General features: G+C 50.1%; 1 protein-coding gene across 2 annotated transcripts in view; it reads right to left on the bottom strand.

Annotated features, from left to right (window-relative positions):
- The window catches only part of LOC130113293 (synaptogyrin-1-like), a 64,115-nt gene extending 53,752 nt beyond the window's left edge, over positions 1-10,363 (bottom strand). For both annotated transcript variants that reach the window (XM_056280874.1, XM_056280873.1), the window contains exon 1: positions 10,185-10,363. In XM_056280874.1, the coding sequence (XP_056136849.1) occupies positions 10,185-10,286 (102 nt within the window). In that variant the 5' untranslated portion in view covers positions 10,287-10,363. The remainder of the gene's footprint in view (positions 1-10,184) is intronic.
- Between the last annotated feature and the right edge of the window lie 1,384 nt (positions 10,364-11,747).

Here is an 11,747-nt window from a genome sequence, read left to right on the forward strand (position 1 = left end):
ACACGAAGTTAGAAAGTTACCGAGCCCTAAAAAAGAGAAGAACAAACCGGCTGACTGTCCGTCCACCGTCCAGAGACAGTCAGCACAGACGACGTCCTTACCAAGGACAGGCTCACTGACCACAGTCCAGCCACTGACGAGGGCAGACACACACACAGGCCTGGGCTACGCAGCAAGAGCAGAGAATATGTGGTCCCTGTACGGCAGGTGAGGCGGGGACACAGATGCACTTCCTGCTAAATTGTGAGAAATTCAGAACACCAACGAGAGAAACACCGGAGAGCGTTTGAAAAACCAGAGTCCGATGTTCTATCTGCTGGATGAGAGAGAACAATGGCCACTTATTTCAGGAGAGGTCAAAGGTCACATCTTGCGGCACAATACGTGTCAGAATGCATAGCCTGAGGGTCAGTGAGTGACCAAAACACTGTCAGTTGCTGTTGTGTGTTTCTGCCAGTTCTACGGTTCCTTTTCCCATTTGTTTGTTTGTTTGGAACTCTGTCGACCTGCTTTGGCAACATTGTAATCAATGCAGGTCATGCCAATAAAGCATCGTTGAATCGAATTGAACAGAGAGGGGGAGGGGGAGAGGGGGGGGGGCTGGGCAATAAGTCACCATTATTGTTCATCAACTTTCGGCGGTATCGTATCCGAAGGCGTTTGGATAGCGTCGTATCGTGATACACGGTTGTAGTCTACGCTGCTGATGACCAGAATCTGTCACCTGAAACGGCTCCCAGAATGAGGTCGGAAGTGTTTGAGGGAGTGTTGGTTAAGAACCAGCGTTGGTTCGGTATTGGGCTTTACGTGACCAAGCAGCTCGATGTCATGACTTCCCCTGGCTTCTTCACATGGTAGGTTGGCATGTGTAAGTAGATATATCGTGAGATATATCTATATCTATATCTATATCTATCTATATCTATATCTATATATCTATCTATCTATCTATCTATCTATCTATCTATCAATCTATCTATCTATCTATCTATCTATCTATCTATCTATCTATCTATCTATCTATCTATCCATCCATCCATCCATCCATCCATCCATCCATCCATCCATCCATCTATCTATCTATCTATCTATCTATCTATCTATCTATCTATCTATCTATCTATCTATCTATCTATCTATCTATCTATCTATCTATCTATCTATCTATCTATCTATCTATCTATATATCTATAGTGTAAAATTCCCTCAGATTATCATGATACTGTTTTCCATATCGTCCAACACTCTCACACTGCTCCACCAACCTCCCTTGTCTCCAATTCTTTGTCTTCTCGAGGGCTCATCCATGATCTCTCTCCCCCCCCAACTCTGTCTGTCTCTCTCTTTCACCCCCTCTCTCCCTCTCTCCCCCTCTCGCTCCCTCTCTCTCACGCTCTGTCTCTCTGTCTCTCTCTTTCTCCCCCTCCCTCTCTCTCCCTCTCTCTCACGCTCTGTCTCTCTGTCTCTCTCTTTCTCCCCTCCCTCTCTCTCCCTCTCTCCCACTCTCGCTCCCTCTCTCTCACGCTCTGTCTCTCTGTCTCTCTCTTTCTCCCCCCTCCCCCTCTCTCCCTCTCTCCCACTCTCGCTCCCTCTCTCTCACACTCTGTCCGTCGGTCTCTCTCTTTCTCCCTCTCTCTCCCTCTCTCCACTCTCGCTCCCTCTCTCTCACACTCTGTCCGTCTGTCTCTCTCTTCTCCTCTCTCCTCGCTCTCTCCCCCTCTCGCTCCCTCTCTCTCACACTCTGTCCGTCTGTCTCTCTCTTTCTCCCTCTCTCTCGCTCTCTCCTCCCTCTCTCTCTCCTCTCTCTCACATCACTGTCGTCTGTCTCTCTCTTTCTCCCTCTCTCTCCCTCTCTCCCCCTCTCGCTCCCTCTCTCTCACGCTCTGTCGCTGTCTCTCTTTCTCCTCTCTCTCCTCCCCCTCTCGCTCCCTCTCTCTCACGCTCTGTCTGTCTGTCTCTCTCTTTCTCCCTCTCTCTCCTCTCTCCCACTCTCGCTCCCTCTCTCTCACACTCTGTCCGTTCTGTCTCTCTCTTTCTCCCTCTCTCTCGCTCTCTCCCCCTCTGCTCCCTCTCTCTCCACACTCTGTCCGTCTGTCTCTCTCTTTCTCCCTCTCTCTCCCTCTCTCCCCTCTCGCTCCCTCTCTCTCACGCCTCTGTCCGTCTGTCTCTCTCTTTCTCCCTCTCTCTCGCTCTCTTCCCCCTCTCGCTCCCTCTCTCTCACACTCTGTCCGTCTGTCTCTCTCTTTCTCCCTCTCTCTCCCTCTCTCCCCCTCTCGCTCCCTCTCTCTCACACTCTGTCCGTCTGTCTCTCTCTTTCTCCCTCTCTCTCCCTCTCTCCCCCTCTCGCTCCCTCTCTCTCACGCTCTGTCCGTCTGTCTCTCTCTTCTTCTCTCTCTCGGCTCTCTGCTCTCCTCCCCCTCTCGCTCCCTCTCTCTCACACTCTGTCTGTCTCTCTCTCCCCCTCCCTCTCTCGCCTCTCTCCCCCTCTCGCTCCCTCTCTCTCACGCTCTGTCTGTCTGTTCCTCTCTCCCCCCCTCCTCTCTCTCGCACTCTATCTGTCTGTCTCCCTTTCTCTCTCTCTCTCGCTCTCTCCCCCTCTCAAATTCAAATTCAAACAGCTTTATTGGCATGACAAAAACTATGTTGTTGCTAAAGCGGTTTGCAGAGGATTAAAACATTACATCACATATTAAATACACATTAAATTCACATTACATCACATATTAAATACATAGGTCTCTCTCTCTCTCGCCCTGGCTCTCCCCCTTTCTCCCCCTCTCTCGGTTATTACAGAGAAGTGAGCGATACGGAGCAGCTCAGTGTTGTCTGGGCTCATGGGGGGAGGTGTTGTGCTCAGCAGAAGGCAACTCAACTTGTTCTTCTGGGAGAACTGATGTGATTTACTTTTATTTTTAATTATCTGCTATTTGGCTTTTTGTTTTTGATATGACTGCATTTTCTTCAAATAAATGTTACTTTTTAAAAATCAAAATCTCCCTCTCTCTCCCCCTCTCTCCCTGTCTCTCTCTCTCTCCCTGTCTCTCTCTCTGTCTCTCCCTCTCTCCCTGTCTCTCTCTCTCTGTCTCTGTCTCTTTCTCTGTCTCTGTCTCTCTCTCCTCTGTCTCTCTGTCTCTGTCTCTGTCTCTTTCTCTGTCTCTGTCTCTCTCTCCCTCTGTCTCTTTCTCTGTCTCTCTCTCTCTCCCTCTGTCTCTCTGTCTCTGTCTCTGTCTCTTTCTCTGTTCTGTCTCTCTCTCCCTCTGTCTCCCTGTCTCTCTCTCTGTCTCTCCCTCTCTCCCTGTCTCTCTCTCTCTGTCTCTGTCTCTGTCTCTGTCTCTCTCTCCCTCTGTCTCTCTGTCTCTCCCTCTCTGTCTCTCTCTCTCTCTCTCTGTCTCTCTCTCTCTGTCTCTGTCTCTCTCTCTCTGTCTCTCTCCCTCTCTGTCTCTCTCTCTCTCTGTCTCTCTCCTGTCTCTCTCCCTCTCTGTCTCTCTCTCTCTGTCTCTCTCCCTCTCTGTCCTCTCTCTCTCTGTCTCTCTCTCTCTGTCTCTCTCTCTCTGTCTCTGTCTCTCTCTCTCTGTCTCTCTCTCTCTCTGTCTCTCTCCCTCTCTGTCTCTTTCTCTGTCTCTGTCTCTCTCTCCCTCTGTCTCTCTGTCTCTCCTCTCTGTCTGTCTCTCCTCTCTCTGTGTCTCTCTCTCTCTGTCTCTGTCTCTCTCTCTCTGTCTCTCTCCCTCTCTGTCTCTTTCTCTCTCTGTCCTCTCTCTGTCTGTCTCTCTGTCTCTCTCCCTCTCTGTCTCTGTCTCTCTCTCTCTGTCATCTCTCTCTCTGTCTCTCTCTCTCTCTGTCTCTCTCTGTCTCTCTCTCTCTGTCTCTCTCTCTCTCTCTCTGTCTCTCTCTGTCTCTCTCTCTCTGTCTCGCTCTCTCTCTGTCTCTCTCTCTCTCCTCTCTCTCTCTGTCTCTCTCTGTGTCTCTCTCTCTCTGTGATGCCAGTGGACGGGTACAGTCAGTAATGAGACTGCACACCTCAGTAAACGTCAGGACTTGAAAGAATTACTAACAACATCTCCCTGTAGGCCTTGATCTTAGTTTTAAACTATGTACTCTCTATAGTATTAGTATAATAGTATTAGTATTATACTAGTATCGTAGTATTATAGTAGTAGTAGTATTATAGTATTAGTGTCAGTATTATAGTATTAGTATAGTATTATAGTATTAGTATAGTATTAGTGCCATAAGCAGCACTTAATGAGCTGTCAAAATGTCATGCAGGACGATCACGGCGTATAGTTTACGATGGGTTTTCATATATTCTTCTCTGTTTGTTAACTCTAATCTTGATAATTAAATATGGATAATTTGATTAAAAACGGCATGAAAGAAACCACCGCCCACGTGCTACTGTAAGTGGATTTCAAGTTAAAGTCCGACTTCATTATGGTGCGTATTAGGACACAATGAAATGCTTGTGCTCTGGCTCTCTGCCTTAACACAAAGGACACACCAACCCCCCCCCCCCCCCCAAAAGAAAGACACTACAGACCTACACAGACTACGTACACAATGGATCCACACACTATAAACACACGATAACGCAGGCAATGTAAGGTGCGTATACCAGTTCCTCAGCTGTTCAGCAACCTGCGGGATTATCAGGTTGGAAAGGACAAAATTCTACCTTATCTGTTTCTTCTATTTCATCTCCATTTCCTGTGCCAGCCCAGACAGCCAAGTGTCTTTGGCCCAGATATGGCCCCACGTCTGCAGGTCTCTTACGGCCCACGTTTGGCCTCGAATGACGGCGCGACTCAGGGCGAGCGCGGCTCGCCTCAGCCACACCTGGGCCACATCGTACGTGCTGTAACCCGAGGCAAGCCCGGTTCGTTACATCTGGGCCGTGTCTGGCCCGCACAGCACTTGCCGTAACACAAGTCCGGCCCGGCTCGTGCCATCTGGGCCACGGCTGGCCCGCACAGCAGTCGCCAGAACTGAGCCGTGAGCACCAAAGGTGCCCCAGATTAGGCCAAATGTGTCTGCTGTCGGGGAGTTGGGCTAATACGCCCATGCAGAACAAAACACACACATGCACGCACACACACACACACACACACACACACCACACACACACACACACACACACACACACACACACAGTTGAATTTAGCTCTCACAAGGCGAGCCCAAACATTTTGCACGTAGCCACCAAAACAACGTGTTTGCAGGCTGACGTGTCTGTGTGTGTGTGTGTGTGTGTGTGTGTGTGTGTGTGTGTGTGTGTGTGTCTGAGTTTAGCAAGACTATGACAGAATTTAAAGCTCGGTGTGAGTGTGTGTATCTATGCATGGTTGTGGAAGTGACCGTGTGCGCATGGGTGCGACTGAATGACCAGTTTTTGATGCACGCAGGGTCAGCAGATCCCCCGTAGTCTGCAGCGCTGCAGCACGAACCATAAAGAGGAGAAAGTCAAGGCGTGAGAGCCAGTTCGATCGTTTATTTGTGTATTTATTTATTTGCTCGTCTATATTTTGTTAATTCTGTGTTTTCAGAAGGATCCGAGTAAAAAAATCGGAGACATCCTCGTTTTGCGTTCATCGGTTCTGACCTCGGAGGGTAATGAAGCCGTCGTAAGAGTCCCACTTTTAACCGCCGACCGACCGCATGAAGGGCTTCACCCACCAATCTGGCCTCCTTGTCGGGGGAAAGGGAGTTGGAATTGTGTTTACGTGCTCATTCGAGGTGTAAAAAAGGGGGGGGGGGGCTGTTTTAAGATGGCCACCATCTCGTAACAGCTGAGAGATCATGTGAGAGTCAGCACGTGGCTTCCCGGATGGCAAAACTGCTGTGGCCCGGACCCGTCCCACACCTGACACTTCCATCTGGCCCACATACGCCTGGAATGATGGCACTTGGGCGGTCCGCTCCTGTTGGCCAGATCTGGGCCAGAACCAAGCCATAGCAATGCTGCATGTGCCACATATTTTCCAAAGGTGGCCATATTTGTTGTGTGATATTTGGGCCATATTCATCATTCACCACACGGGGGCCACTTCAGGGTCACATCCAGACCACATGTTGCCCAGAGCAACGTATGTTTCCCAAAAAAGGCCCACATGTGATTTGGCATATTTGGGCCATATTTGCTGTTATACATGTGGGACACTTCAGGCTCACATCCATTTTGTCAGGGCCAGAAGAAGACCACCAGTGCCGCATCACTGCCTGAAGTGGCCCACATCCGGATGCTATCTGGGGGGGGCCCACATCCGGATGCTATGTGTGTTAGGCCATCACCATTTCCTTCCAAGCTGGCCACCGCGCCTTCAGAGGTCTCCCTCCTGGAGGCCATTCCCAACGGTTCACAAACCCAACGAGCAGAAATACCAAGAGATGTTTCGCCCAAGCAGTGGACACAGCACGGCCGCGCCGCACAACACATTAACAAACACCGCTGCTTACATTTAGTCCTTGCAAAAAACGTCACCAAAACTCCTCTGGCAGGTATCACAAAGGAAGAAGTGATAATCTACTGCGCTATTACCGTCTCAATAAATATGCCTGCTAATGTGGTCCTCTGCTATCTTCTTTACTGAGAAGAAGAGAATTCCCATCTCAAAAGTCTCTTGATTTTTCAACAGGTGTTACGCTAAACTCTTTTTCCCCCCCACAACACACCTATGGAAGGGACCGATGACTAGAATATTATGGTGTTAAACTTTTCAATTTCATCCGTCCGTCCGTCCGTCCATCCGTACATCCGTCCATCCATCCATCCATCCATCCATCCATCCATCCATCCATCCATCCATCCATCCATCCATCCATCCATTATCCAAACTGCCGCTTTCAGGGCTGCAGGGATGCTGGAGCCTACCCCAGCAGTCATTGGCTGGCAGGCGGGGAGACACCCTGGACAGGCCGCCAGGCCATCACAGCCCCCCCCCCCCCCCCCACACCACACACACACACACACACACATTCACACCTAGGGGCAATTTAGTACGGCCGAGTCACCTGACCTACATGTGTTTGGACAGTGGGAGGAAACCGGAGCCCCCGGAGGAAACCCACCCAGACACGGGGAGAACATGCAAACCTCCCACACAGAGGACGACCCGGGACGACCCCCAAGGTTGGACTACCCCGGGGCTCGAACCCAGGACCTTCTTGCTGTGAGGCGACTGCACTAGCCACCGAGCCATTGTGCCGCCAAATTTTAAATTTCAATTTGGCTCAATTAAATTTATCAATTCAACTCTGCTCGACGATTTATCTGGCCTCCGTTCATCCACATCTGCACTTTCACACGCAGACCTGACTCCCCGAGGCCCTCCGCACATCCTGCAGACACACACCCGGCAAACACACACCGCACATGTACGGAACAAGGGTCATTATCACTTCCACACATGGCCTTGATGAGTCTCGGTAGAGCTGAGAGAGCGAGCGCGGGGGGGGGGGGGGGACACTTGGTAAATGGCGGATGATGCTAAAAACGAGGCCCTGACCACCTCTCTCACCCTCCATGTCCACTTGTCAGTCTCTTCCTTCGCCCCCTCTGCTAGACTGTGTGATCCTGTAACTCTATCACTGCTCAGTGTGCAGAGCAATCGATGCAAACCCCGGTCCACCCGGAATCACACACACACACACACACACACACACACACACACACCACACACACACACACCACACACACAGATATACACATTCAGAGTTATACACATACAGACAACCCCAACATCATCAACACTTTCAGAGTGCTTTACAGTTTCCTCCACACGAACCAAAACTGCCTCGGTCAAATTCCAAAAGACAGACAGACAGAAAGAGAGAGAGAGGGAGACTAGAGAGAGAGAGAGAGAGAGAGAGAGAGAGAGAGGGAGAGAGAGAGAGAGAGAGAGAGAGAGGAGAGAGAGAGAGATAGAGAGAGAGAGAGAGAGAGAGAGAGGGAGATAGAGAAGAGAGAGAGAGAGAGAGGGAGAGAGAGAGAGAGAGAGAGAGAGAGAGAGAGACAGAGAGAGAGAGAGAGAGAGAGAGAGAGAGAGGAGAGAGAGAGAGAGAGAGAGAGAGAGGGAGGAAGAATGAGAAAGAGGATAAGGATGATCATTGTCTGGCTATATGCGCCTGCTGGTACTGCAACTCGGATGTTGGGTGTTACCATGGCGACTGTGGCCAAGTGTTGCTCTGAAGGGGCCGGAACATCAAATGAGAGCCAAAGAAGTCCCTCCTTCACCGTGTGTGTGTGTGTGTGTGTGTGTGTGTGTGTGTGTGTGTGTTTGATTTTACATGCTTATACGGTAACACTTAATAACCACACAAATTAATCATTAGTTAAGTATTTAGTTACTACAGAATTCATCATTTGTGAAGCAAGACATGCACCAATGGTTAGTGAGCGTGTTAATAGATGTTTTATAAATACTTATTAGTACTGCAAGTCGTGATTAATTCATGCACAAACGTACATGTGAATAGTGTGTTAATCATGTGCACTTACACTTTCTAAAGGATCTTATGAGCCTTTAGACTGTTGTGAGTCTCAATGTGCTGCCGGCCTTTCAGTCTCACGTGTGAAGGCCTGGACAGTCCTCACTTGACAAAATACTTCACTAACAACTAGTAACTTCCTGGATTAATCGCGACTCGCAGTATATAAAACATCTGTTCACACACTAACCATTGGTGCATGTGTTGCTTTACAAAATGATGAATTCAGCAGGTACTAATCCTTAACCGATGCTCCATTTGTGTAGTTGTTATAAAGAGCTACACTTGCATCCCTCCAACCCAAACGTAGCATTTGACAATCTAATGGGGGTTGTATAAATATCATCGCAGTTGTGGCACCGCCTGGGTTACATTCCCCCGAGCAGCTCAACGGGTACCGCATGGCCCTAACACCGCAGGGGGTGGGTGGTCCGTTCCTCGGGTACCTCAGAGACGACAGGCGCCGCCGGCGACGTACTGGCGGATGCCAACGCTTCAATTACAGCTGCCAAACGGCGGTCATAACACCGGCTGGCTGGCTGAGCAGGCCATATTCCTCTGAGCAGGCCTGCATTGATATGTTTTCAATACAGGGGGAGAAGGAATGTGAAACGCCCACTGTTAGACTTCCATCCATCCACCCATCATCCGAACCGCTTATCCTGCTCTAAGGGTGGTGGGGATGCTGCAGCCTATCCCAGCAGTCGTTGGGTGGCAGGTTGGAGACACCCTGGACAGGCCGCCAGGCCATCACACAGGGCCCACACACCACATTCACACCTAGGGACAATGTAGTACGGCCGAGTCACCTGGCCTACATGTCTTTGGACTGTGGGAGGAAACCGGAGCCCCCGGAGGAAACCCACACAGACACGGGGAGGACATGCAAACTCCACATAGAGGACGACCCGGGATGACCCCCGAGGTTGGACTACCCCGGGCCTCGAACCCAGGACCTTCTAACCACCGCGCCGCCACCTGGTAGACTTATCTCAGCTATTTATGAGACCGAGAGTTGGACTAATTCTCCGCTTCATCTGATCCCAAAGCAGATAGTTTGCCACGTGGGAGATTATTCCATTGAGAAGACCACAACTTCAGACCGGCAGGCCCCGTGTGCTGAGTGCACATTTTGTGTCTCTGGCTTTGTGAGCAAGGCCCCGGAGTTGACCCCTCAAGCTGATGTGGTCGGGCGTGAGTTGAGGGCGAACACGAGATAACCAAGGCCACAGCTGCTGGCTTCCGTAAAGTGTTATTTGATTTCTCGTCAAGATAAATTAGGCTCGGCTGTTCTCATGGGCACTAGAGTCCCCTTTTACTTGTTCGGCGCGTGCCTGCCACAAAAACTTTACTAAAAAAAAAATAAAAAATGGACTACAGATATAGCCCGGCATGGGACTGGTCCAGAATCACGGTGGGCTAAACATTTATCCGGTAGGCATGCTTCGTTGCAGGTTAATTAAAAATCACGTGTCTTTAATGCAGCTGGGATCAAACAGGGTCCTCCTCGGAGAACCGACGTGCGGCCAACAGCCCCACATGCGTTCTGACAACAACAAAAAGGCTCCCAGTGTCGTTTTACTGAACCAGGAGGAGCAAATTCCACCGAGCGGAGGTCGCACGGAGGCTGCACAGCACAAGAGATGCTCGTTCACGTCGGGGGGGGGGGGGGGTGTAAAATTCAAACGGCGTAGCTTACTTACCCACGACACTATGCGGAGAACGGTGTGGGGCTGCTGGAAGAACGTGACGGGATCGAAAGCCCCTCCAGCCTTCCCTGCTCCGTACGCCTGCATCCCCTCCATGGCAGCTTATCGGTGGCAGGTCCTCTCTTCTTATCCTTCCCCCTCCTCCTCCTCCTCCTCCTCCTCTTCCTCTTACCTCTTACCCTCTCCTCGTCTCCTTCCGCTGGTGCGGGAATTGAATGAGCGGGCGCCGATTCGGAGAGTCTCTGATTTCGCCGCCGGTTCGAGAGACGCGATCCTGTGTGCGCGAGCGCGGGGCCTAAACCTTTACCTCCCCCCTCTTGTCCCTTCTCCTCGATGTTTCAGTTCATCCAGTTCAAGCTTCATTGGTTTCCCGTGCTTTAATTAGCCCCCCTCTCTCTCTCTCTCTCTCTCTCTCTCTCTCTTCTCTCTCTCTCCTCTCTCTCTCCTCTCTCTCTCTCTCTCTCTCTCTCTCTCTCTCTCTCTCTCTCTCTCTCTCTCTCTCTCTCTCTCTCTCTCTCTCTCTCTCTCTCTCTCTCTCTCTCTCTCTCTCTCTCTCTCTCTCTCTCTCTCTCTCTCTGCTGTCTAGCTCTCTCTCCCCCCCGAGGATGAGCAACAGAAGACGGCGAGGAGGAGGCGAGCGCGCATCAGCCGTCCAGCCTCGGAGCGTTCCCCCTGCTGGAGAGCCGTCCGTGCATCACGAGGGCTTACGCGCGCTTGCCTGCAGGACCCGCAGGGAGTCATGTGGTGCCTGCTTGTCACAAGGGGTGGGGGGTGGGGGTGGGGGGCTACCTGCAAAAAAAAGGAGCTTTGATAGAAGTTGCACAACTCTCGGTTTTCAAAGGATTTCTCAACGTGGTAATTAAAACAAGATTACCCGTTAGTGTCAGGTGGCTGGTCCAGGATGGGGTCTCTTAATTAGAGCAGGAAGCAGGACTCGGGGATTAGGAGCGCCCACTTGCCGTTTCACTTCTTGCACCTGCGTACATGAAGTGAAACCAAGTGCCGCTTTCCCTCAGCCCGCAGCAGTGCAACAGAAAGACAAAAACACACCCGAGAACTGACACATGTATCCAAACTGACACATGTATCGAAACTGTATCCAAACTGACACATGTATCCAAACTGACACATGTATCCAAACTGTATCCAAACTGACACATGTATCCAAACTAACACATGTATCCAAACTGACGCATGTATCCAAACTGACACATGTATCCAAACTAACACATGTATCCAAACTAACACATGTATCCAAACCGACACATGTATCCAAACTAACACATGTATCCAAACTGACACATGTATCCAAACTGACACATGTATCCAAACTAACACATGTATCCAAACTGACACATGTATCCAAACTGTATCCAAACTAACACATGTATCCAAACTAACACATATATCCAAACTGACACATGTATCCAAACTGTATCCAAACTGTATCCAAACTAACACATGTATCCAAACTAACACATGTATCCAAACCGACACATGTATCCAAACTAACACATGTATCCAAACTAACACATGTATCCAAACTGTATCCAAACT

The sequence above is a fragment of the Lampris incognitus genome, chromosome 5 (genome assembly GCF_029633865.1).
Source record: "Lampris incognitus isolate fLamInc1 chromosome 5, fLamInc1.hap2, whole genome shotgun sequence".
Lineage (NCBI taxonomy): Eukaryota > Metazoa > Chordata > Actinopteri > Lampriformes > Lampridae > Lampris > Lampris incognitus.